The sequence below is a fragment of the Castor canadensis genome, chromosome 2 (assembly GCF_047511655.1).
Source record: "Castor canadensis chromosome 2, mCasCan1.hap1v2, whole genome shotgun sequence".
NCBI classification, from domain to species: domain Eukaryota; kingdom Metazoa; phylum Chordata; class Mammalia; order Rodentia; family Castoridae; genus Castor; species Castor canadensis.
In genome coordinates, this window is record NC_133387.1 from 102,577,059 (window position 1) to 102,604,988 (window position 27,930).

The 27,930-nt window shown below is 43.8% G+C and overlaps 1 protein-coding gene across 4 annotated transcripts; it reads right to left on the reverse strand.

Annotated features, from left to right (window-relative positions):
* Positions 1-5,337: 5,337 nt before the first annotated feature.
* Upp1 (uridine phosphorylase 1) lies at positions 5,338-27,775 on the reverse strand. 4 transcript variants are annotated; one of them, XM_074065399.1, is made up of 10 exons: positions 27,515-27,775; positions 26,370-26,505; positions 23,569-23,659; positions 20,345-20,411; positions 16,675-16,792; positions 14,404-14,562; positions 11,263-11,377; positions 9,557-9,766; positions 9,116-9,287; positions 5,338-7,664 (listed from the first exon to the last, which is right to left on the reverse strand). In XM_074065399.1, the coding sequence occupies exons 4-10, from the start codon at positions 20,389-20,391 to the stop codon at positions 7,547-7,549; spliced, it is 939 nt and encodes a 312-aa protein (XP_073921500.1). In that variant the 5' UTR covers positions 20,392-20,411; positions 23,569-23,659; positions 26,370-26,505; positions 27,515-27,775; the 3' UTR covers positions 5,338-7,546. The 4 variants fall into 4 exon arrangements, with proteins under 4 accessions (XP_073921500.1, XP_073921499.1, XP_073921498.1 ...); XM_074065398.1 differs by lacking the exon at positions 23,569-23,659 and adding an exon at positions 26,689-26,986; XM_074065397.1 differs by lacking the exon at positions 23,569-23,659.
* Positions 27,776-27,930: the final 155 nt, after the last annotated feature.

A 27,930-nucleotide genomic window follows, 5' to 3' on the forward strand; every position in this document is an offset into this window, starting at 1 on the left:
TCCCCAAAAAGAAAAGCCCAGGACCTGATGGATTCTCTGCTGAATTCTATCAGACCTTTAAAGAAGAACTGATACCAACCCTCCTTAAACTGTTCCATGAAATAGAAAGGGAAGGAAAACTGCCAAACACATTTTATGAAGCCAGTATTACACTTATCCCAAAACCAGGCAAAGACACCTCCAAAAAGGAGAACTATAGGCCAATCTCCTTAATGAACACTGATGCAAAAATCCTCAACAAAATAATGGCAAACCGAATTCAGCAACACATCAAAAAGATTATTCACCACGACCAGGTAGGCTTCATCCCAGGGATGCAGGGGTGGTTCAACATACGAAAATCAATAAATGTAATAAACCACATTAACAGAAGCAAAGACAAAAACCACTTGATCATCTCAGTAGATGCAGAAAAAGCCTTTGATAAGATCCAACATTATTTCATGATAAAAGCTCTAAGAAAACCAGGAATAGAAGGAAAGTTCCTCAACATTATAAAAGCTATAAATGACAAACCTACAGCCAGCATTATACTTAACGGAGAAAAACTGAAACCATTCCCTCTAAAATCAGGAACCAGACAAGGATGCCCACTATCTCCACTCCTATTCAACATAGTACTGGAATTCCTAGCCAGAGCAATTAGGCAAGAAGAAGGACTAAAAGGAATACAAATAGGTAAAGAAACTGTCAAAATATCCCTATTTGCAGATGACATGATCCTTTCCCTTAAAGACCCAAAAAACTCTACTCAGAAGCTTCTAGACATCATCAATAGCTATAGCAAGGTAGCAGGATATAAAATCAACATAGAAAAATCATTAGCATTTCTATACACTAACAATGAGCAAACGGAAAAAGAATGTATGAAAACAATTCCATTTACAATAGCCTCAAAAAAAAAAAATCAAATACCTAGGTGTAAACCTAACAAAAGATGTGAAAGACCTCTACAAGGAAAACTATACACTTCTGAAGAAAGAGATTGAGGAAGACTATAGAAAGTGGAGAGATCTCCCATGCTCATGGATTGGTAGAATCAACATAATAAAAATGTCGATACTCCCCAAAGTAATCTACATGTTTAATGCAATTCCCATCAAAATTCCAATGACATTCACTAAAGAGATTGAAAAATCTACTGTTAAATTTATATGGAAACACAAGAGGCCACGAATAGCCAAGGCAATACTCAGTCAAAAGAACAATGCAAGAGGTATCACAATACCTGACTTCAAACTATATTACAAAGCAATAACAATAAAAACAGCATGGTACTGGCACAAAAACAGACATGAAGATCAATGGAGCAGAATAGAGGACCCAGATATGAAGCCACACAACTATAACCAACTTGTCTTTGACAAAGGAGCTAAAAATGTACGATGGAGAAATAGCAGCCTCTTCAACAAAAACTGATGGGAAAACTGGTTGGCAGTCTACAAAAAACTGAAACTAGATCCATGTATATCACCCTATGCCAAGATTAACTCAAAATGGATCAAGGATCTTAATATCAGACCCCAAACTCTAAAGTTGATACAGGAAAGAGTAGGAAATACTCTGGAGTTAGTAGGTAAAGGTAAGAACTTTCTCAATGGAACCCCAGCAGCACAGCAACTAAGAGATAGCATAGATAAATGGGACCTCATAAAACTAAAAAGCTTCTGTTCATCAAAAGAAATGGTCTCTAAACTGAAGAGAACACCCACAGACTGGGAGAAAATATTTGCCAACTATACATCAGACAAAGGACTGATAACCAGAATATATAGGGAACTTAAAAAACTAAATTCTTCCAAAACTAATGAACCAATAAGGAAATGGGCAAGTGAACTAAACAGAACTTTCTCAAAAGAAGAAATTCAAATGGCCAAAAAACACATGAGAAAATGCTCACCATCTCTAGCAATAAAGGAAATGCAAATTAAAATCACGCTAAGATTCCTCCTCACCCCTGTTAGAATTGCCATCATCAGCAACACCACCACCAACAGGTGTTGGCGAGGATGCGGGGAAAAAGGAACCCTCTTACACTGTTGGTGGGAATGTAAACTAGTACAACCACTCTGGAAAAAAATTTGGAGGCTACTTAAAAAGCTAGACATCGATCTACCATTTGATCCAGCAATTCCACTCTTGGGGATATACCCAAAAGACTGTGACACAGGTTACTCCAGAGGCACCTGCACACCCATGTTTATTGCGGCACTATTCACAATAGCCAAGTTATGGAAACAGCCAAGATGCCCCACCACTGATGAATGGATTAAGAAAATGTGGTATCTATACACAATGGAATTTTATGCAGCCATGAAGAAGAATGAAATGTTATCATTCACTGGTAAATGGATGGAATTGGAGAACATCATTCTGAGTAAGGTTAGCCTGGCCCAAAAGATCAAAAATCATATGTTCTCCCTCATATGTGGACATTAGATCAAGGGCAAACACAAGGGGATTGGACTTTGAGCACAGGATAAAAGCGAGAGCACACAAGGGAGAGGTGAGGATAGGTAAGACACCTAAAAAACTAGCTAGCATTTGTTGCCCTCAACGCAGAGAAACTAAAGCAGATACCTTAAAAGCAACTGAGGCCAATAGGAAAAGGGGAACAGGTACTAGAGAAAAGGTTAGTTCAAAAAGAATTAACCTAGAAGGTAACACCCACGCACAGGAAATTAATGTGAGTCAACTCCCTGAATAGCTATCCTTATCTCAACCAGCAAAACCCCTTGTTCCTTCCTATTATTGCTTATACTCTCTCTACAACAAAATTAGAAATAAGGGCAAAATAGTTTCTGCTGGGTATTGAGGGGGTGGGGGGGAGAGGGAGGGGGCAGAGTGGGTGGTAAGGTAGGGGGTGGGGGCAGGGGGGAGAAATGAACCAAGCTTTGTATGCACATATGAATAATAAAAGAAAAAAAAATAAAAATAAAAATGGAGAACAGGACAATAACCAGGTCCTGTCTGGGTGGGTTGGTACCAGTGGGAGAGGGAAGAGTGGGGAAAGGATGTAGGAGGGTGATATGGTACAAATACTGTCTATGTAAATGGAAAAATGAGACATGTTGAAACTATTTCAGGAATGGAGGGGATAAAGGAAAATGATGGAGACAGTCATTCAAATATGATATATTTCATACATTGTAAGAACTCTTGTAAATTCCATAATCTACCCCCAGCTCGAAAAAAAAAATGCGTAGAGAAAAATGGACTGGAGGTGAGGCTGAAGTGGTGGAGCATCTGCCTTGCAAGTGCAAAGTCCTGAGTTCAAACCCCAGTGCAACAAAAGAAATGAAAGAAAGAAAGGAAAAAAGGAAGGAAGGAAGAAAGGAGTAAGGCAGGGAGGGAGGGAAGGAAGGGAAGGAGGAAAGAAGGAAGGAAGGAAAGAAGGAAGGGAACTAAGGAAGGGGCTAGAAATTTAGCTCACTGAATGCATTTGTCTAACATGCATAACATACTGTGTTCAAATCATAGAATAGAAAAAAAATCACAATAAATGAGGGTTGTGTAACCGGACATGTCACATGTAAAACTTCATTCAAGTGACACAAAAATCACACATCTTATGGAAAAAATCTAGAAGCAGCACAGGCTCATAGAGCAGTCTTGTGGAGTGACCTTGGGGGAAATACCAAGTCTCTTGTGCCAGTGTCTTCATCCACAAAGGAGGGTTCATGGCATTTCTTGGTGCAGGTAAGTGCCATCTATTTCCATAAGCACCACAGGGCATCCATTCACAATGTGACTGACCACTGTCCTTCTCTCCTCTCGTCCACAGGCATAGGCCTATGACCTTTGTGGTGTCACGACCTCTTCTTCACTACTCTATCCTTTCTCATAGGCCACCCAAGATTCCATCAAAGTCCAACTGAGAGTAAGGGAGCCTCACCTATGTGAAGCCTCAGCCCTCCCCAAGAGCAGAAACAGAACCACATACTTCACCCAATGAGTGTGGACAGTCCCGTGGCAGGACCTTGTGTGTACACAGCACTGCACAATCAGATATTCCCATGGTGTGGTCCATGGCTTGTATGGCATTGCGTAATCTGATGGAACACAGAAAGGCACAGGACATTTGAGGGCCCAAATCAACTATTCCTGTTGTCTGTGCTCTGCTTTCTTTCCAAGGAGCTGAGCTCTGCTGTCCAGTCACTAGACCAGGCGATCATCAGGGACACCCACCATCCCTGGAAGTTGTATTATAAACCCTCGTGCAGCTTCCTAAACCATTCTGGTATGACAGGATTGGAGGGATGGCAGTCTTGCATAAGAGGAAAACTGGAGACTGGAGACAGGGTGAGAATAAGAGGTAACAATATCAGCAGAAGCATGAGTCCAGCAAGGCGTTGAGGGAAGACTCTAGGCCAAGTTCATGACAGGAAATAAGAGCCCTTGGAAGACTTGCTGGGTGTCTTCACCCCAGCTCAGCAGGCCCAGGGCAAATCTTGTCCTTTTCCATACTTCGTGTCCTCAACCTTAGTAGGGAAGCATTCAAGTGAGGTACTCTGGGGTCCAGAAACCCTGCTGGGGTGTGAAGTCTTTACTATAGAAGGCAGCAATGGAGGCAGGAAGCTCCAATTTTACTGCACACAAAAATAATCATTAAGTTGGGGGACTGTACTGGGGAGCTTCAGTGAGTGATATCACAATCAACAATTTGAAGAGTGATGAGACACAGTAACCAAGGGAGTGCCTGGTGAAGACAGACACTGATGAAATGCAACAATACATGAACTCATAGCCTAGCAATCACAAGGCCCTGAGTTCAAACCCCAGTGCCACAAAAATAAATAAAAACAGTAAACAAAATCACATTTCTTGAAAACAAAGCAAATTCATAAAGCCAGAAGCTGGTGGCTTATGCATGTTATTTTAGTGACTCAGGAAGCAGAAATCAGGAAGATTATGGTTTGAAGTCAGCTCTGGGAAAATAGTTCTCGAGACCCTATCATGAAAACTACGCAGCACCAAACAGGGCTGGTGGAGTGGGTCGAGTGGTAGACCACCTGCTCAGCAAGTGTGAGGACCTGAGGTCAAACCCAGTACTGCCAAAAACAAAAACAAAGTGAGTTCATAAATCTCTAGACTCACCAAGGAAAATATGCAAATTACCAGCATCAGATACAACTGAAAGAACATCACTGCAGAATAGCTGTTAAAAGGATCATAAGGGGGTGTAAGTCATTTTTGTCCATAAATTCAACAACAGATAAAATGAACATTTCTTCAAACACACAACCTACTAAAGCCCACTGGAGAACAACTGGATTGTATGAACAACCTGTATCTGTTAAATAAACTTACAATCAAGGACCTTCTCACAAAGAAAACTCAAGGCACACATACATTTATTGGCAAATTATACCAATTACCTAATGAAGAAATTGCATCAGTAGTACATAAAATATTCCAGAACATAGAAATGACAAAAGCATTTTTCAACACTTTTACTCAGGATTATCAGAATTTATTTGGACAAAATTACTACATGCCCCAGACAAAGCATTACAAGACAAGGAAGAGACAAATACGGCTCACAGCACTGATAAAGGGGTCCACAAAAAAATATTAGAAAGTTGATTCCCAAAATATATCAATGGAATAATCAGAAATATACAGGGTTAATCTGGGAATTCAACACTGGCTCACCATTGAAAAGGACATTAGTGTGTGTATGTATTTCCACATCAAAAGACATTAGAAGGGGCTGACAGTGGCTCAAGTAGTAGAATGCCTGCCTAGCAAGTATGAGGCCCTGAGTTCAAACCCAGTGCTGCAAAAACAAAAAAAAAAAAAGCACAACAAAAGAGATTTCAGAAGTCACAATAGATGTATAACTAAGTTTAATGTGATGCAAATTCCAAGCAGGGTGAAAATGTCCCATGAATCAGGAATACAAAAGAATTTCCTGACCAGATGTGTTTTTTAAATTTAATCAGGGGGCAGGACTCTTGATCACAGCATCTAGAAAGTCTTGTGTGCTCACAACACATTGAATGAACTTCAATTTGGGTTGCATCTAAGGACTATAGAGAAGAAGCTTTAGGTAGAGTGCACAAACCACACACACATCCACATCCAGCTCCCCACCCACCAAACTGTGCCACTCCAAGTCACATGACAACTGCACAGCAAAGCTTCTGAGCACAGGCACATGCCACAGCGCCCACAGGACACAAATCCAGCCAAGCTCTGGAAACAATTTCATCCTGAAAGCGGCTGAGTTGATGTGGAAAAGTTGAGAAGTCACTGGGAACCTGGGGTTGCAGGAGTCAGTGATGCTCCAACAATGAACCATCCTGGGCTTGGGACAAGTCCTGCAGTCAGTCACACAAGGGAGGGAACTACATGGATTCCCATTCCTCTTGTCCTCATTCCAGTGACTGAAGCTGGAAATTTGTCAACAGGTACAAATCTATCCAAGTACCCCAGAGTGGAGAATGGGCAGGACAACCCTTGTAACGTAATAAGGCTGATTAGGAGGTTCTTGGAATTTGCCTAACTGTAACTCAGAAACTGCATATGGGCTTATTTACATAAGCACTGATCCCCAAACTCCAGCCATCCACTCTTATGGCTTTCAGCAATCTCTAACAAGTGGTGTGAGGACAGCCCTCCTTATGCAAGGTCCTGTGTGCATGGATTCAACCGAGAACAGAAACTAATAAATGGGCCAGGTGCAATTGTTCACACCTGGAACCCCAGCTACCTGAAAGGCAGAGATCAGCAGGATTGAGGCTCAACGCCAGCATGGTCAAAAATGTAAGCAAGACCCCCATCACAACAAAAACACAGACATTAAAAAAAGAAAAAAGACTCTTGGAACAAACAGACTTCTTGTCATTATTCCCGAAGCAACACAATATAACTGTGTATGTAGTATTTACATGACATTAATTGCAAGATATCTAGAGATTGTTGAAAGTACATGCAAGTGGCTGGCAGAGTGGCTCAAGAGGTAGAGTGCCTGCCAAGCAATCCTGACGCCCTGGGTTCTAATCCATTCCCCATCTCCCCCCAAAAATCCCATAAAGTAATTAAAGGGTGTGCGTAGTCTCCGTGCACTTGCAACCCTATTTTATATAAAATACTTGAGCATCCAAGGATGCTGGTAGCCACATGGAGCCTCAACTTGGTATCTTCAGCCATGAAGGGATGACTACATAGATCTGAGAAATACAGCAGGCAATGTGCTTCCTGGCATGAGTATCTGATTTCTTATTTAGTGCCATGAAATCTGACACTCTAGAATTTAAGTCTGACAGTTTCCCTAGAAATAGTTCAAATGCTCAGCAGAACGTCTTCATGAAGCTCCCAGTCAGGCTAAAGAAGGTGAAAAAATCCTCTACCAACTTGAAAACAGAAAATCTCCTGCATGTTTCATCCATGACCCCTTACCTCCAAATGCAACCCAATTTGCAAAATGGTTATGTAAAGTATGTTCCAAATCAAACAAAAAGAGGTTTGGCCCAGCAGTTTTATTGTCCCTAATTGCAGGTGTGTGACACAGAGCTGGGCTCAGGGTTGCCTGAGGCTTTTCTTAATGAAGTAGCCCACCAGCCGCTGTGGTCTCTGTTGGTACTCGACCAGCACCTCGTGTGGGCTGCTGATCTGGTCCCCCTGCAGTCGGTCCAGGAGGGTGACACACACCACGGCCGCTGTGAAGAGTAAAGACCACATCAAGACTAAGTGCCAAATGTCTGTCTTAGTCCACTGAGAAGGCAGGAAGAGCCAGGAAGCTCTCAGAACAGCCTGTGCTACCCCTAGAACACCAGTTGTGTTCAGAGTAAGAGCAGGGGAGAGTTAACAGGTAGAGCAGAACAGGAAGAGCACTGGATTCAGGAACTCCAGAAGCTGCACCCACTCCCACACCAACTTGCCCTATCTCTATTCACCTGTGGCTTTTGCTTCAAAGAAATTTCCAACCAAGCTGAGCACTGTGCCTCATGCCTGTGAACCCAGGTACTCAGGAGGTGGGGATTGTCAGAATTACAATTTGAGAGGAGGATGGGCAAGAAAAAAAACCTGAAAATCTATCTGAAAAATCACTAAAGTAAAAAGGGTTGAGGGCACAGCTCAATTACATAGCATGTGCCTCACAAATTATTACAAACTCCAGTCTGCAAAAAGGAAGGAAGGGAGGGAGGAAAAAAGGAAGGAAGGAAGGAGAAGGGAAAGGAAGGGAGGAAGGACAGAAGGAAAGAAATGAAGGGAGGGAAGGAAGGAAGTGGAGGGAGGGATGAAGGAAGGAAGAGATGGAGGAAAGAAGGGAGAAAGGAAGGAAGGAAGGGAAGGAAGGGAAGAAGGGAAGGGAGAAAGGGAAGGGAGGAGGGGAAGGAAGGAAGGGGGGAGGAAGGAAGGAAAGAAGCAAGGGGAACGGAAAGAAAGGGAAAGGAAGAGAAGGAAGGAAGGAAGGAAAGGGAAGGACGAAAGAAAGGAAGGGAAGAAGGAAGGAAGGAAAGGGAAAGGAGGGAGGGAGGAAGGAAGGAAGGAAGGAAAAAAGGATGAGGGAGGGAGGGAAGGAAGAGAAGAGAAGGAAAGGGAAGTGAAGGGAAGGAAGAAGAAAGAAAGGAATCCCAGAACCACTTCCAAAGGCCTAAAAGAGCACATGTTGGCTGCAGTGACTGGGTACAGAGAATTCTGGGAAGTTGAGCTGGAATTGAGGGGTAGTTTGGACCAAGACATGAATTAATCACATTTTAAAGGCCAAAGAGTGATAAAAGTCAAGCTCTTGGTAGGAGTTAGGCATCTCATTGGACAGCATACTATGATCTGAGTTGGGTTGTTCATCCTTCTCGTTCTCTTTTTCTCTCTCCTCATGCCCCTGTCTCTCTCTCTCTCCTTTCCTCCTATCTCCCTTCCTTCCTTCTCTGCAGGGACGGTAAGGTTACTACATACTGTCGTATGACAATAAAAGCACACTGTAGACTAAGGGACAGTGATGCCACCTCAGTCAGATACTGACTTGTAAGGCATGGTAGATAAAAGGCAGACACCAGCACAAGTATTGGAGTGCTCTAGGAAGAGGAACCATGGCAGGACTCCAGGAAGGGCCAGCAGAGCAGAGATGAAGGAGGAATGGTGTCCAGGCCATCAAATTCCCCTTTACCTCGGAGGCCACACATACTGCACATGGCAGCAAAGACTGAAGATTCCATCTCGATGTTTCTGATGCCCGCAGCGTGGGCAGCTCGCAAATAGGCCTGCTTGTCCTTCTCCGTGTAGGAGCAGAGGGCACCATCCAGACGACCTTGCCCTGCAGCACAGACACATGAGAACACCTGCATGCTGTCACCTCCTACTGCATTCTGGAACCACAGTGACCTTAGGACAGGAGACGGGGAGGCCCACGCAAGCCCCGCCTGGTCTCACAAGTGCACAGCTGCTCATTAAAACCTCCATGGAAATGTGATGCTGGGTCCACAGCCCCTCCCCCACCCCCATCCCCGTTGTGAGGTCACAGCACCACAGACAGCAGCCCACCATCAGCAGGCAAGCTAGGGACAGGCTATGGTTTCTTGTGAGCAGAGCTGCCCTGCCATTATCTCACCTTCATAGAAGTCCAAGGTACACATGGTGTTTCCCACAACAGTGGTGAACTCGCTCAGGTCTACAGAGCACTGCAGCAACTCCTGCACCAGCTGCTCGTCTAGGTCTGTACTCCGAACCACCCGCTTCCCCAGGACAAGCTGCTCAAACTCCGCCTTGAAGCAGGCATCCACTGCTTGCCGGGTGATGACCACTGAGCCAGGCTCCAGACCTGAAAAAGAGACATCACAGCTGAGGAGAGAGGATAGGACGGCACACAGAGAGCATGGGCAGAAAGTAATGCAATCCATCACCACATCCAGGTACTAAAGCATCCAGCCCTGTGATAAAGTCAGTCATCCCTTTTCACGTGAGAAGTTCACCTGACTGAATTCACACATAACACTGTGGACAAACAGGTGAAAGTGTAAAGAACACTGATAGTACCAGGGGCCTCTATATCCTGTATCAAAGGATACAGTCTTCCATTGTCTCCTGTGTTTCCCCATTGATGGCACTCCATCATATAGGTCATCATGATTGTGCTGGAATTGCAACCATGCACACAAATTTTATATCAGTCTCTCAGAAGATCAGGCATTTAAACCAAGTCCACTGAAATGATGGAATCACCCTACTCCATAAGCAGTCAGGTCTAGACATGAGGAACAATTGCATATATACCTGGTGGTCACCATCAACATCTGAGCCAAACTTGCCCCACAGTGGATGCAAGCTCCTCCCCATGAGCCCAATCTCCCTCCTGAGAGAAAGACAATCTGGCATCCAGTTCCATAGGAAGACTGGCATGCAGTTGTGATGTCAGGGTGAAGGATAGAATCTTTAAAACCAATTAGACTAAGAGACTTTGCTTAGTGCTATGGCTTAATTAAGGTAGGTCCCCATCAAAACCCATGTTGAAATGTAAGAGGTAGGAGCAACTGGGGCCTATGAGAGGTCATTAGGGCTCTGTCCTAGTGAGTGGATGCATACATTCATTGAGATAAATGGGTTAATGAGAAAACTCAGGAGTGGCCTGGTTGTAGAAGTCAGTTGGGCTAGGCTGACATTCTGTCATCATCATTATGTCTTGTACCATCTTGGGACTCTGCAAGATGGCTTCACCAAATGATTCCCTTCAGTTTAGGACCATAACCATGCAGCCAATAAATTTCTTTTCTTTATAATTTACCCTGTCTCTGGTATGTGATAATCAACCACAAATTTCAGCAGTTTGAATCCTGTTCTTTCTTTGCCCTCTTTATACACACACACACACACACACACACACACGTGCTGAGAACTGGGAACTTTAGAGTTCATTTAAGGACCTTTTTCTCGTCTATGTATCCCACCTGTCCTCCCCCTTTGATTTGTTTCTGGGTTTCTCACGAGGTGCTTCAAATTTTTGCAGGGAGAAGGAGTGGAAAAGAACAAACAGGAAATCAAACAAATACAAAGGCACAGAGTGTGCAGCCCAGATGAATGCACTTGTGCCTGTGCAAGGCCTGGCAACTGTCTGCTGCCCATCTCTGGGGTTCCAACTGGGAGGATGCCGTGAACAAAATGTAACCAAACAAGCTTCCTTTCCCATCTCCTGTTAAGAAGTTCTCCTTGAACAAAGTCAAGGAGACTTTTGTACCCACTCCCACACCATGCTGGAGCTGCTACAAGCAGCTCTGTCCCCTCATCCCCTCACAGGGCAAGAGCCACCTCCCCAGCCCTTACCTATCCCACCAGAAGTGCCAATGCGGATGATGGTGACATTGGAGCACCTGGCATGGTACAGCAGCTTGATGAGTTCATGTAACATGATGGCGATAGAAGGAATGCCCATACCGTGCTGGAATCAAGAGAGAAATGTCAATAGTTGAGGCCACAGATGTATGTTTACCAATACAGAAGTCTCTTCTCAAGTGGACAAGGTGGCACACACCTGTAATCCCAGAACCTGATAGGCAGAAGCAGAATTTTGAATTCAAGGCCAGCCTGGGCTATTAAGTGAGACCCTGACACACACACACACACACACACACACACACCCCAAAAACCAAAACAAAGCAGAAGCACCTCCTATCAGAGGATTGGTTCTGTGCAGCATTAGCCACCCACCTTGAGCAAGAAGGGTCGGGACATGGTCATGGGAAATATTGAGAGACAGGAAGAGAATGAGATGCAGAGGGAGGTCACATTCACATATCTCTTCCTGCTGTGCATTGGTGTACTTATTCTATCTTATTATTACTTTTGCTGTTCATCTCTTGCTGTGCCTAGTTTATACATTAATATGTAGTCAAGAATGCTGGCTGCAAGTGGCTCATGCCTGTGATCCTAGCTACTCAGGAGACTAGAGATAAGGAGAATCGAAGTCTGAAGCCAGCCTGGGCAAACAGTTCATGAGACCCTATCATGAAAACACCCATCATGAAAAATGACTGGGCAAGAATGAATATAGAAGTGTTGGAGCCACCATAAGAAGGGGACTAAGGAAGAGAGTAGAATAGAGGGATGAAGCAAGTCATTTATCATACATATATACATGGAAATGTCACAAGGAAATTCCTTGTAGCTATGTAAAAAAAAAATGTCATTTTTTTTCTTTTACAAAATCAGAGAAAATGAGGAAGGAACAGGTCCTGTCTGGGAGTTTGGTACCTTTCAGAGGGAGGAGGTACGGAAAGGGTGTAGGAGGGTGAAATTTGGTGCAAATACTGTGTACATATGTATGTAAATGGACAAATGAGACCTGTTGAAAGTATTCCAGGAATGGGGTGAGGGGGGATAAAGGAGAATGGTAGATGGGGTGAATTCAAGTACAATACCTTTGAAATACTGTAAGACCTTTCATAAATTCCACAATGTACCACCACACACCAAAATTTAAAAAAATTTAAAAAAAGGAAAAAAAAGAAAACATTTAACAAATACATTAAAAAACTTATCAAGGGTATGCATGAATGGGAAAGAAACAGTACAGATGGAGTTTGCAGTCTCTCAGGTCAGGTATCCACTGGGGGTCTTGGAGCACCATGGTTTGGGATGACTACCGTGCTGTGGTTTGTTTTATGTCATGCACTTCAACTAACAAGCTCATTGTGATGATAACAGACGAGATTTAAAATATAGATTTAAAGATGCTCGACACTCTAGGAAACTTAGTGTTTCCTAACTGTACACTAACTTATGTAGGACAGCCCTGTACTACATGTGACCTCGTGTGACCTGCAAGACCTTGGAACTTGTGGCAGTGGAGGAACCAAGCTTAGAGGGAAGGTAGCAGCCATTATTGGTGGGAAACAAACATCTACTTCTGGCTTCTGAATCCCCGCACAGATGCTGAATTTATTCGATGGCTCATTTTTACCTCTTCATTTTTCTCCCTAACCTCTTTTTGGAAAAACTACATAGCTGGCAGGACTCTTAACACCCCACACCAGATGGCTTGCTAACTCTCTACTTCTGCCATTTCCTCTTCTAGGAGTCTCTGCATATACTCTCTCCAATTCTCAAAGACCCTTCCAGAGTGATTCCTTCCATAACACCCCTATGTGACACACCCTGGGCACTTTACACAATCTGTTGCAATCCCCAATGGGAAACAGACCCCTTTAAGAATTTGTCACAGGGTCTCCTATACAAGAATGAATGTAGAATTTTTAAGCCTTTTGAAATCACCTTAAGATGGGGACTAGATAAAAAAGAGAAAAATAGAGTGGATGGACCAATTTGGAATATAATACATTTATACATGGAAACGTCACAAGAAATCTCCTTGTGTAGCTATCTTAAACAACAACAACAAAAAATGTTGTTTTTTTTTCATTCATTTACAAAATCAAAGCAGAGAAGATGTCCTGCCTCTTTGGTGCCAAGGAGGGGGGAAAAGGTGGGGAAAGGGTGTAGGAGGGTGAATATGGTGCAAATACTGTGTACACATGTGTGAAATTGGAAAAATAAGACCTGTTGAAATTATTACAGGAATGGGAAAGAGGGATAAAGGAAAATCACGGAGGAGTGAATGCAACTATGATATATTTGATATACTGTAAGAACTTCTGTAAATGCCACAATGTATTCTCAGCACAATAAAAAAAGGAATTTCAAATAAACAGTATTGGTGAAAATAGAAAGAATTTGTCACAGTGTTTCAGACAGAGGAAGTACTTCCATAGACTATAACTGAATGATGTGGCTCCCAGCTGCGTGCTAAATGATGGAGACTGTGAATGCTGTCTTCTGACAGGAGAGGTGGGGTGGAGGCCCCTGTTCCCAGGAGGGGAGTCCTTGCTACCATTGTAGCTCTTCATCTGTATTGCTACCGACAAAGGAAATCAAAACTGGAAAAAACAGGCTGGTGGCATGGCTCTAGGGGAAGAACCCAGCCTAGCAAGCATGAGGCCCTGAGGTCAATCCCTAGCACCTCCAAAAAAAAAAACCTGGAAACTTCATTGGTAGAATATTAAGAGATTTCTAGACTCACTGTCACTGCCAAGATTAGTGCTGCAGTATGTCACTGTGTTGTGGCAGAGGGGAGTGGTCCTGTAACTCCTTATACCCTTGTTCAGAATGACAGACCCTCCAGTGTCTCCTTCGATAAAATTCAGCTCCATAACCACCTGCCTGTGCTACTCTGGGGACAGCTGAATGGACTAGGATTTGCATTTGTGAACTGAGGAATCCCAGGAGACTGCAAGTCAGGACAAGAGCTTGGTCCAATTCATCCCCAGCTCCACCTGCTGAGGGCTCACCTTACTCCTGACCATTTCCAGCAAGCAGGTGTTGTAGTACCAGGTGTCTATGTGTGCAGAGGGGCAGGTGCAGGGCTGGAAGAGCCTGGAGACCAAGTCCAAGGAAGACGCAAGTACTCACACTCACGGACAGAACCGGTCCAACTTTATACATGGCGTAGCGGTCAGTTCCCGCACAGATGTTGGGATACTCATCCCCTGGACGTCCAAGTCCCAGCTCCACGGCCACATAGTTGATGAAGGAGTTCATCCGAGAGGGGCTTCCACCAACACACACAAACTGCAGCCAGAGAGCAGGGATGCCATAATGAACACTGTTTACAGCAGAGGTCTTCAAAGTCAGGTCGTTAGCCAGCAACATCATTGTGATCGAGAAGGTGATAGAAATGTAAAGTCCCTTGCCCTGAACAGACCTACTGTATGGGGGAGGGCACAGCACCCTACTCAATGATGAACTCTCTGCTGATTTCAGCAGCACTGTACTTTGATTCAGTATGGGCCCCACAGAGAACAATGCACCCAGCACCACACATCAGGGACCCAGACTCCTGCTATCTTTTAAAGGGTGACTCCAGACACCTTAGCCTCCCACACTATGGGGAAGGCAGCATAGGGTGGTGAAGAAGGCATGGGTTTGAACTGAGATAGTGTGAGTTTGTCATTGTCTCTCCACCTTCTTATGTGACCAGGATCCCATGGCCATCTGTGAATTTGACCATGAATCCCTCCCTCTCAACTGGTCAACTTAGTGCCAAATAGCCAATGGAGGGGGCGGGAAGGGGGGTAGCTATGGTGCATGGGTGTGTCTCTAGAAGCAAAATCTGCAACTTGCAAAGTGTCCTGTAAGAAAACATACTCTTTTGCACATAAAACAACAGCCAGTTTTAAGGAATATGCTTGTAGATAAAAGAAAATGAATTTTAACCCTTTTACCAAGAAAACAGGGTGGTACCAGTGGGACAGGGAGGTGGCAGAGAAAGGAGGTAGGAGGGTGAATATGGTGTAAATACTGTGTACACATGTATGTAAATGCAAAAATGACAACTGTTGAAGTTATCCCAGGAATGAGGACAAAGGAGAGTGGGGGAGGGGATGAACTCAACTATGATAATTTAATACATTGTAACAACTTTTGAAAATGCAAAAGTACCCCCACCCAGCACAACTAAAAAAAGTAAGAAGGAAAATGGTAAGAAGAAAACATAAAGAACAAACATGAAAAGAAATGCCATACATGGAATCTTCATCATGACAGATGAACCTTAATGAGATGAACTAAATGTAATAAGATCACATGGAAAGCTGTCCCACACTGACACTAATACTACACCAAAGCATGGCAGATGGGACAGTGCTCTGTCAACAAGCTATGACCTCACAAAGCAGTTTTGGATTCTAGGTAGTGTTTATTTTAGTAACTGTCTGCAGGAACTAACTGTATACTTCAAAATAGCAAATAGAGAAGCCTGTGAATACTCCCAGCACAAAGTAATGACAAATGTCTGCATTGTGCATTGCTAAATACCTGCTATGATTATTACACATTGTACATACGGACTGAAATGTCACATTCTCCCGTGTAATAGTGTACAGTGATTATGTATCAGTAAAACAAATGTTATGCTGGGCACCAGTGCCTCACGCCTATAATCCCAGCTACTCAGCAGGCAGAGATCAGGAAGATTGTAGGTTGAAGCCAGCGGGCATAAATACTTGCAAGACCCTATCTTGAAAAAACCTGTCACAAAAAAAAAATTTTTAAGGATTTTTAAAAATGTGTATGTTAGGGTAAATCAACACTGAGGAACTTAGGACTTTGTAGAGAAACTGAACTGCACGCTGCAGTCAGCAAAAGCAGCTCTTAGAGATAATGAAATAAACAAAACAGCAATATACATCTAGATTTACAAGTAGATGCAAACACACTCCCTCACTCAGAATCCCCGCTCCTCTTGGACGTGGTTTATTTATATCTCGCTCCTCCTCTCAATCAAGCATTAGGCACTTTAGTGCATTTATTTTATGAATTCAATCATTTATTATTGAGATGGGGTCTCACTATGTGGCCCGCATTGGCTCCAGTGATCCTCCTGCCACAGCCTCCCAAGTAACTGGGACATTTCCAAACCACCTGCCTGGTTCAGGATGCTCTTTTGTGCTCTGTTCAATTATACGCTACAGTTGCAAGAGATTAATTGGGGGCTGATAGAGTAGTAGATAGGGCCATTTCCTATTTTACTTGCTCACTCAAATACTTGAACAGTAGCAGTTTGCAAAACTTGATAATGCCAGGAACTTGACACCTCTGAGCCAGCTGTGACTAGGTTTCACTTCATCATATAGGAGGATGCTAGTATAAGTCAAATTCCTAGAATTAAAGCCTGGGTTTTACCTTCACATCACCAAACATAGCAGGGAAATTGTGTGTGCTCGTGCTCAGGCTGAAGTGGTAGAGAACATCTTCCTTCATTGTCGCTATGTTTGGATTTGAAAGCTGAACGAGGCAGTCACTGCAAAAGCAAGAAAGCACATCTATAGACCCTGGGTGCTGGTCGCCATATTATCACCGAAATGCCCCGTGTGAGGGACATGTGTGAGGCAGGTGCTGTAAGAGGGACAAAAGCAGACCCTGGGGTTAAGATGACCTTACTGTACTAGAGAAAAGGTTAGATCAAAAAGAATTAACCTAGAAGGTAACACACACGCACAGGAAATCAATGTGAGTCAATGCCCTGTATAGCTATCCTTATCTCAACCAGCAAAAACCCTTGTCCCTTCCTATTATTGCTTATACTCTCTCTACAACAAAATTAGAAATAAGGGCAAAATAGTTTCTGCTGGGTATTGGGGGGGGAGAGGGAGGGGGCGGAGTGGGTGGTAAGGGAGGGGGTGGGGGCAGGGGGGAGAAATGAACCAAGCCTTGTATGCACATATGAATAATAAAAGAAAAATGAAAAAAAAAAAAAAAAAAGGATGACCTTACTTTGCCAAGGTCCCTCCTCCATCTCCTTCTATTTAACTCCTCTGTCTTCCTAAAGTCCCCACCCTTTGAATACACTCAGCACAAATTCAGTAGAGCCCAAAAAAGTACAAGGATCAGATGTTAAATCATGCCATATGGTTGCTATAGCTAGGTGCTGTCCAAAACAAATTCATTTAAAATGTAAACTTGAAGTTGGGCACCAGTAGCTCATGCCTGTAATCCTAGTTACTCAGGAGGCAGCCAGCCCAGACAAATAGTTCACAAGATTCAATCTTGAAAATAAAAAATCACTAAAAAAAGGGCTAGTAGAGTGTGTCAAGGTATAGGCCCTGAGTTCAAACCCCAGTACCAGAAAAAAGTTTAAAAAACCTAAACTTGACTGTTAAAAGCAACTAAATATGGCTCATTTGATATGTTTCTGTGAATCTTGCTTGCTAGACTGACAACACTAAGTTTTACATTTATGATTTCAGCTTACAAATACCAAATTTTAGAATCTTCTAAAAATTGTGTTCATGTAAATAACTAAATTCATTTTAGCTTCTTATGTAATATGAACGCCTCTGTCTGGAGGCATCAATTAGCAAATCTAATACTAAGTAATTCAAATCTCCAATCTGCAGGTATATAATTTCTTTTTCTTGTCTTGTGGCACTACCTACCACTTCTCAGTACAATATCCACACCAGTGGCAAGAGAAAACATCTCTTCAATTTGCTTTATTTTCAGACACAATACAAGAACATTTATGGGTGCCTCACATTACATGCCCATTGGGCAGCACACTTGTTCTACAACAGGATTTGCCAATCTTATTTTAGAGAAGTTCCAAAGGTAAGTATGACTTTTTAGCCCATTGAGTTTCTGTCACAATGACTCAGTCTGCTATTCTCTCATAAAAGCAAGATAGACTTACACGAAGGATGAGTACATGTGATTGCAATGAAATTCTGTCTACAATAAGAGCTACCCAAGGTCTAGGCAATTTCATCTCCAGACCCCAAGCTTCCTGAGACTCAAATATCAACATGGATCCCTCGACAATGCATGTATTCTGATTCCCACAGATAGGTGTGCTCCCCCAGCAAGGGAGTGCTGGGGCTGGTTGACTGCTTCATGGGCAGGTAAGTGTGAGTGATAGAGAGACACAGAATGACAGGTAAACTCTAAGCAGTGACCACTCCTGACACACCAACCACACACAGGGATTGGGCTCATCAGATCCCATGCACAGGTGTTGTCAACCTTGCTCAGAGGGAGCAAGCAAGCTGCCTCAGGCACAGACACGCCTAGCTGCCCTGAACCCACAGCTTCCTGACAGGCATCCTGGCTCTGGATTCAGAACTCATTTTACTTGGGGGAGGATTTTTTTCAACAGACCAAATTGAGAATTGTATGTGGTTAGGTTAGTACTGTAAGAGGAGCAATGACAGAGGCGACTTCATTTTGAATGAGAGAGGCACTTTAATAGGAGATATCTAGGTGTGGGAAACAATGGGCTTCTCAGAGAGATAACAAGCCCCTTACCAAAGTAACAAGATGCAGCTGCACAATGTGGGTAGTGAGGCCCAAAGCCAGGACCAGCTGGACCTCCCTGGAATGTCCAGTTCAATAAGCAGAGGGGAAGACAGGTGGTCAGATTTATTGAGAAGTTGACTAGGCCCCTAGGCCCCAATCAATTATAAATACAGAATAGCTGGACATGAGCCAGTGAGTGCCCTATATGGTCTCCTAGACTTCAGCCATTGTTTGGCTTAGCCCTTTCACCAAGTCTCACCCACCTTTCAATAAACTTTGTGTTTGCTTTACTCTTAACTCCTGGCCTAGTGTCTTCACTCATCAACTATGCCAGCACACCAATCTAGGGAACAACACTCCTGTATCAGTACCATCTTTAGACTTTCCCACAATGATTTTTTGATCTCTTAAAGAATCTGAAATTTTGACCATAACAACACCACCTACAGCCTGTGCAGCTCCTCTAATGACCGTGACGTTTAAAGTAATCATGGCCCTGTTCGCCAGCAGTGGGCTATGAACACAGAACACAATGAGAAGAGCCGATGTGCAAGCTTCAAAGTGACACAACAGGATGCAGTTAATTCACCTGACCCGTATTTCCAAATAGGAAGTCTTTCTTCACTCCATGATTCCAGCAAGAGCAGGAGAAGGAAGTAGGGTGAGACCATGAGACCACAATGATTTTGAAATATGTATCTCTGACATATGCCATGATGAACTCAAAAGGATTTTTAAATAACAAGTCAGAGACAAAAATATTTCTCCAGTCTACACACAACTCAAGGGAATTTATCTTGTTTTATTCTGGTACTTTATTCATTTAACAAATATTCATTGAGGACCTGCTACTGTAGGCATGAAAATGGACAGGAGGCCACTCCAGGAAACCCCAGCAGAAGTAACAGACATCTAGGGGGAGGGGAGAGGAAAAAGAAAATCAGTGGACTTGAAGTCTATGTAGGGGGTCTGGGAGTGAGGCTCAGTGGTAGAGCATGTAAATAGAAAGAAGAAAGAGACAGAGAGAAAGACAAAAAAAGTAAGAGAGGGAGAAAGAGAACGAAACAGAAAGAAAGGTAGAGAGGGAGGGAAGAGGGAGGGAGAGAAAGAGAGAGAAAAACAAAGGGAAAGACAGAAGAGGGAGGGAGGGAACGATGGAGGGTGAAGAGAGAAAGAAGGAAAGAAAGAGATAAAGAAAGAGAAAGGGGGAAATAAAGGAAGAGAAAAATAGAGAAAGAAAAACAGAAGAAAGAAAGAAAAGATGGGAAGGGAGGAGAAAAGAAATGTCCATGTAGGAATCTGGTGATGACAACTTTTCCTTTTCTAGCAATCCCTAAACCTAAAAGACAGGTCATAAGCTGAAGGTCTTTTACCATCTGAATCATGAGACTTCCAAGCCCTTAACCCCTCAGCCTCTGGCATGAGAATCACATGTGTTAACTCTTAGAAAAATGAATAACTCAAAGCATGTGCCATAAACCCAAACCAACCCCACCCCACCCAACCCAACACAATCCACCCTGCCCCACCCAACCAAATCCAACCCAACCAGCAGTCTTACTTGTGATGATTTTCAAGTTCCTTTGCTCTGGCTTCTGCTGTCGCCATGTTCTCAGTGTGGCAGGAACCTGAGGGAAAAGCATCACACAGAGTAGAGTGAATTAACACAACAGAGACCAGGGTCATGTGTGGCCCCTTAATGTGGGAAGTCAGTGTAGGGTGCACAAAGTGGGATTCTTCACACACTTACCTCACAGAGATAATGAAAATGTATAAAGTGTGTGTATGTGTGTTTAGGAAAGGAGGTGACAAACATGTCCCAAAAGCCCACAGGTTGGAGCTCACATTTCTGTAGAGAACACATCCCCTCTTCCTGGGTGCCACCCCAGCAACAATCAGAACATCAAGGTTCCTACTGTCCATATCTCTCTTCCTGGCCCTCCTAGGGAGGATATAAGGAAAGAGTGTAGGAGGATGAACATGGTGGAATATTATGTATTTGTGTATGAGAATGAAAAAATGAGACCTGTTGAAACTATTACAGGAATGGGGGAAGAGGGATAAAGGAGAATGATGGACAGGTGAATTCAATTATGATATATTGTAAGAAATTTAGTAAATGTCAAAATGGACCCCCTATAATAAATACTACAAAAAATATATACCCTGGGCTCTAAGCTTGATACCCATTAAAAAGTGTGCTTTCAACAGTTTTGCCATAAAACACCAGATTAGGCCAGAATGTTTACAGGCTAGGAGCCTCCCATGACTAAGCTAAGCTAAAATGATGGGATTCGTGATGTATACACAGATGATTGAGAAGAGAGAATTGCTAACATGGAAATACCTCATTCCCTGAAATGCCCTTGGTAAATCCTCAGTATAATATCATCTCTTAGTCAACATTTTAAAAATCACTCATTCTGGAGGTCACACAGCTGAGCAATACATTACTGGCTTCCCACTAGCTTGAGGGTGCTACCACTTCTGACGTGTGGGTTATGATTACAGTTGCCTAGCTGACTTGAAGAAACATGAAGTCTACTTTTGCTAAAAAGTGACTCTTCACTGGAGCCTCTTGATAGTTAATGGATGACTAAACGGGGACAAATAATTTGACATCTCTGTCTTCCTATCATTCTGTCCCCTTTGATGTGTCAACCTTTAAATCAGACCCTACTCAGCTTTGCATGTAGACAGGTGGCCAGGACATTGGTGCAGAATGAAGAGAGAAACCCACCACTTCCTAGGTTGGGTCACCTTGGCTAGCCTCCAAACCTCAAGGCCAGGATGCTTGCACACAACAAGGAAAACATCTTTTGAAACCATGTCTTATCCTTGACCAATGGGTAATTACCACACTCTGGCCCACCTCAGAAAATCATGAAAAGGCAGCTGCTCCCTATATTCTGTGGACACCCAGTTGAGCCCCCTCTTGATCACAAGATGAAGTTGACCAACTCAGAGTGAAGGCCCAAGAAGGAAGTCTTCCTTGCCTGTCTTATTCATACAGAACATGTGTCATGGTCTCAAGTCATGCCATAAAATCCTGCTGCCTGAAATCAGGAAGAGAACCCTTTAGACAGGAGAAGTAGATAAGGAGACATGACACATATGAGACACCGGGTTAGAAATTATCTAGGAGAGAGCTCAACAGCTTAGTGTAGCAAATCAACCAAGAAGATGTGGTCAAAAGTTGAATCCCCAGGCAGTTGTGTCCCCATAAAAACCTTGAGCATCACCCTGGAGATGATGGAGGGCCCCTAAAAGATTGTAAGCAGGGAATGACAGAGATTTGCACATTAGGTCCATATGAAGAGGTTCAAAACGCACCACTGTGACTACCAGCTTTGAAAATATCCCCCATAGACCCATGTTTTGAGGGCTTGGTCACTGGCTTGTGACTGAAAAGTGGTGGTACCTTTGGGAGGTGGGGCCTAGTTGAGGAGACAGGGTCAGTGGTCTAGGGGCATGCCCTCGAAGGTGGTATTGGAACTCCAGCCCCTTCCTGTCTCTCTCTTCACTTCCTGTTAGTCCTGAGGCTAACAGGCCTCCAACCATGTGCTCCCATCATGAAGTGCTGTGGCACCAACGGCCCATATCGCCTCAACATGAATAAACACCTCTGAAGGGAGTGAGCTAAAGTTGACTTATCTCAGATATCTGTCACAGTCACAGAAAGCTGACTTGTAGGAAGGAACATAACTCATTTTGAGCTGAAGCCATTCGATTTCCTAAAATCTATTATCTTCCCATAAGCAAAGCCTCCTGAAACAACTCTACTATCGTGAAAAGCAACTCTAATTGTTCTAGCAGAAAATCATACTGAACAGATATTGTCAAGAACTAGCATATCTCCCACTTATCTCCTGAGGTCCCATTAATCTTTCAAAGTATCATTTGTTTCTCCAAAAGTGTCCTTTCCCTCATCTTCTTGGAAGTCACTTAATCTCTTAGAAGTATTCCTCTGGGCTCCTTATTAGGATAGAGCATAAGCCCCAAATCCTAACCACTTCCTTGCATCACTTTGTTTTCTGTGAACCCCACATACCTATGTGAATAAAAATCTGCATTTTTTTGTTGTTAATCTGTCTCTTGTCAGTTTAATTACAGGCCTCCAGTAACTGAAATTACAAGGACACAGGCTAAATTTTTTTCTTTCCAGCATAGCTGGATTTGAGGGGCATAGACCATGAGCAAGGATTAAAAAAATGACCCAGAGTTGAAGGGAGAAGTGCAAACCCAAATAGGGCAGGGTGCTAAGAACAGCATGGTGTGGAGGATGAAATCCCAAGTCTTAAGTTCCTATAACAGGTACTTAGAAACTGTTTTTGCTTAAAAAACAAAAAAAACACTGACTTCATCCTTGGGCCCATGAATTAACTAAAGGCAGGAGAAAAGCTTGACATCCTTGCCCCCATTTTTCTACCTGTCTTCTTTACTGAGTCTCTCAAGGTTCCAGGAAGGACAGGACTGATAGATGACATCTTTTTTTGCAGCACTAGGGTTTGAACTCTGGGCTTCATACTTGCTAGGCAGGCACTCTTACACTTGAGACACTCCGCCAGCCCTTTTTTTGGGATGGTTTTTTTTTGAGATAGGGTCTCTTGAGCCAGGGAGTGGTTTCCAACCACAATCCTCCTGATCTCTGCCTCCTGAGTAGCTAGGATTACAGGTGTCAGTCATAGGTGAATGGCCTGATAGATAACATCTTTATGATGAAGGATGAAACTTGAGGATGACAGAGCACCCACACACACACAACACACAAATGGGCACAATTACCGATAATGATGCACCTTGGAGCAGGAGTAATTATTTCATGGGAGCTGGATTGCTCCCCTCAACTGATGACAGGGACAACTTCTCTTGAAACCTGGCAGAAGTAGAACTGAGCTAAATGAGCCAGACCACACTTCACCTATGACTCTATTTAAACCTAAAGGTCACGAGCTTATGTCTGTAGCCCAAACATGAGCTACTTTGGTATGCACGTACCCCTTAATTCTCCTTACTCATAACACACTCCTTTCTGTCTTTCAGCACTACTGTCTCTATTTGGTCACACGTGGCTTGATAGAACCCCTGGAGTTGATCCACTACCCTAGATCTCCAGTTGCAGGCTGGCTGGGCCATAGCATTAGGAAGAAGCTACCCGGCTACCCCACTTCTACTGGGGTAGAAGTGATCATCGGGAACAGCTGGGCACCAGTGGCTCACGCCTGTAATCCTAGCTATTCAGGAGGCAGAGATCAGGAGGATTGCAGTTCAAAGCCAGCATGGGCAAATAGTTTGCAAGATCCTATCTCAAAAATACCCAGTCACAAAAAAGAACTGGCGATGGCTCAAAAGACCAAAAATCGTATGTTCTCCCTCATATGTGGACATTAGATCAAGGGCAAACACAACAAGGGGATTGGACTATGAGCACATGATAAAAGCGAGAGCACACAAGGGAGGGGTGAGGATAGGTAAGACACCTAAAAAACTAGCTAGCATTTGTTGCCCTTAATGCAGAGAAACTAAAGCAGATACCTTAAAGCAACTGAGGCCAATAAAAAAGGGGACCAGGAACTAGAGAAAAGGTTAGATTAAAAAGAATTAACCTAGAAGGTAACACCCACGCACAGGAAATCAATGTGAGTCAATGCCCTGTATAGCTATCTTTATCTCAACCAGCAAAACCCCTTGTTCCTTCCTATTATTGCTTATACTCTCTCTACAACAAAATTAGAGATAAGGGCAAAATAGTTTCTGCTGGGTATTGAGGGGGGAGCGGGAGGGGGTGGAGTGGGTGGTAAGGGAGGGGGTGGGGGCAGGGGGGAGAAATGAACCAAGCCTTGTATGCACATATGAATAATAAAAGAAAAATGAAAAAAAAAAAAAAAAAGAACTGGCGAAGTGGCTCAAGGTGAAGGCCCTGAGTTCAAACCCCAGCACTGCAAAAAAAAAAAAAAAAAAAAGTCCTGACACCACAAAAAACCAATTTTAAAGACTATATTTTGAGTTTTCTTTTTAGTTTCAACCTATTAAATCAAGATTGGGTAGGTGCGAATAGTTTAGTATACAGTAGACCCTGGATATCAGTGAGCCTGTGATTCCAAGGAGACCACCACTGAAGAAAAATCAAGAATGTTCAGGATGCAGAGTTCAGCACTGGACTTCTGGTGCCTAACTTTCACTAAAGATAGGCCACTTTTCAACAAATTGAAAATCTTCAGTTTATCACTTAAGCTAAGCATATTACGTGCCCATATTTGGCTTGGGAAGATTACCATAACTTTTGTCTTGCTTGTTGGGCACTATTTGCTTTTTGGGAAGAAGATTTTTACAAAATTAAGGACAGGGAAACACTCAGCAGATCTCACAACGATTTCAACACAACCGATGATAACACAAGACTGAGAGCTTCTCTGTGTTGTGCAATGCATGTGCAGGTATTTAAAATCTTTGGTTTTGAAATTTCTTTTGATTTATGCATTTATTTGTGGTATTGGGGTTTGAACTCAGGGTTTTATGATTCTGAGGCAGGAGCTCTGAGGCTTAGGATACCTAAGCCATGCCTGCAGCCTACTTTATTTTTTTATTTTATTATATTATTGTTGTATTGGGGTACATTGTGACATTTACCAAAGTTCTTACAATATATCATAGCTGAATCCATCCCTCCATCATAAGTCTGCAGCCCTATTTATTTAATTTTGACTATGCTTGGTCAAAACCATGTGTAATGAATCCATGAATAAGGCAGGCTTACTGTATAAACATTTATAATACTTCTTTGGATGAATGTATCTTAAAAACAAGTGTATGTGAAAGAGGAAGAGAGGAAATGAAGGAGGGAGCATGAGTGAATATTCAATGCTTATCTTTAGGGAGTAATAAAACCTGGACATTTCACTTCCTTTTATACATCTGGTTCTTTTTTTTTTTTAAACAACAAGTTTACATTTTATGTGCACTAAATGCAACAAAAGTGCACTTTGGCAAAAAGCTAAGGTACAGAAAAACTAACCTGACCTTTTTAATGGAAACATTAACACCCACCAATGCTGACTGCACCTGAACCAAGAACATAAAAGTTGTGCCCAATAAACCTGGGCAGAATTAAAGACGCCTACAATATGAGGCTTATTTTGGAGGCTGGGAAAGGTCAATTTGGTCTGTGAAAAAGGGAAAGAAATAATGGCAGATTGGCTGAGAAGTGCAGGAGGTTTAGCCCAAAATGCAGATGGGCACAAATTGTACAAACTGAAAGACAAGGGGACAATGACATGTCTTGGGAATGACCCAGTAAGGCATGCAAAGACTCAGTGAAGACATTCCTTCTATTGAAGGAGGTCATAGGCTTTAAAAATAAAAAGACAAGTTTACAGCAAATGAATGGAACCAGTAGCCTCTTTTAATCCGGCAAGCAGATTTTTCCCACCAGCAAGGGTGAAGATGAGGCAACGAGACCACAGGAAGACAAAGGAAAGAAAACAAAAGGCAAAGCGGTCATTTAAATGTCGGAAACTGCCTCCCGTGGCTTCATGAAAATGTCCCTTTCTACCCGGGATTCCAGATAGGGCTTCTCGGTAACTCACCTTCCCAGGTGGGCAGCTGGGTGCAAATGCAGCTCTGCAAGCCCAGGCAGGAAACGGGTGGTTCAGGTCCCCGCGAGAGGGCGCCGGCGTCACCAACAAACGTGTGTCACCCGAACTCCAGTCACCTCGCCAAGCCCTGAAGTGGAAAGGCAGCGACATGTTAACAGCCAGCGCAACTGCACAGCCCCCTCCTCTCCCTGGGCTCTGTCAGGTTCAAGAACAGGTTGCCAGCGCCTGCCCAGCAAGCACGAAACCCTGAGTTCAAACCCCACTACCGCCAAAAAAAAATTGCAAGGGAAGGATTTTCCAGGCAAATTACTTTCAGCTCGTGTGACAGAGTTTCTCAGTTGAGCTGCCAGACAAGTCAATGTCAGCATTTTATGCACTAACATCTTGATACATCAATGTATAATTGAAGTTATTTGAACAATATGGATTCAGGTAACAATCCATCTACAAAATGAAACTTTTTTGCATCCTCCATGAAAAGGCAGGTGCAAAGACGTCACTTAGTAGCTGGACACCGATGGCTCACTCCTGTAATCCTAGCTACTCAGGAGGCAGAGATCAGGAGGATCACAGTTCGAAGCCAGCCCTGGCAAGCAGTCCGGAAGACCCTATATCGGAAAAAAAAAAAAGGGGGGGGGGCTGGTGGAGTGGCTCAAGGGATATAGGACCTGTGTTCAAACCCCAGTACCGAAAAAAAAAAAAAGTCACTTTGTAACTGATGTCACCAACTCCATTCGTGTTCTCCCTTCCCACGCGGGTTTGGGCTACTCAGACACCTGGCGCTCTGTAGAACCAAAACCTTCCGGCTCTGCATCCACCTGGCAGTGCCTACACCAGGTTCGGCATCACCTGGATTCAAGCTTAGCTCTGCGCGGCAGGTGGCCCGGAGGAGGGAGAGGCGGGCAGCGAGGGGACACCGAGAGGTGCATCCTCCCTGCGCTCCCACCTCTCCACACACCCCACACCCTCCTGCGTCGGTAGCACGCACGTCCTTCACACTCGATCCCCAAAGTGAACGTGAGCCTCAGTCTCACCTCCCGGCAAACTGCGCATTATCCAAGCCAGGAAGAGCGAGTACCCAGCAAATCAAGCACCAGCAAATCTGCTTAGGCAAAACCAAAGCGCGGATCACTCACCACTCAGTACTGGCCCGCGCGCGGATCCGCTACACACGCCACGCCATCCGCTCGAAGGGACACCGGCGACAAAGATTTCGATCCAAGGGCCGAGAAAGGGGCAGCTCGCTGGAGGCTGTGGGCAAGTGGCACCCGAGGGCCCAGTTAAAGGAGGAACCACGAGCAAGGTGAAATGTCAGAACGTGGTCCGTGCTATCCCCTCTCCGCTGCGGTCACCCTGGAGTCCTTCCTGGGGATCCCCGCCCTACCCTGCGGTCGCACGGCTCAGCTGACCTCGCCCGCCCCCCCACCCCGGCAGGACACGCCTCCCCTTCCTCTGCTCCCCCCCTGCACCTCCCAAGGCGGGAAAGGTTACCAGGCGCCACCCACTACTGTTTCCCTTTTCTAGTTACTTTGCTACTCTTGATACACTACAG

Bases quoted from the DNA above. Each gene is read 5' to 3' on its own strand.
- Upp1 (XM_074065397.1), bottom strand. From the start codon at position 20,391: ATGGCGACAGCAGAAGCCAGAGCAAAGGAACTTGAAAATCATCACAA. The intron at 16,793-20,344 runs GTAAGACTGCTG...TTGCTTTTGCAG, and splicing joins GAACTTGAAAATCATCACAA to TGACTGCCTCGTTCAGCTTT. The intron at 14,563-16,674 runs GTAAAACCCAGG...CTCTGGCTGCAG, and splicing joins CTATGTTTGGTGATGTGAAG to TTTGTGTGTGTTGGTGGAAG.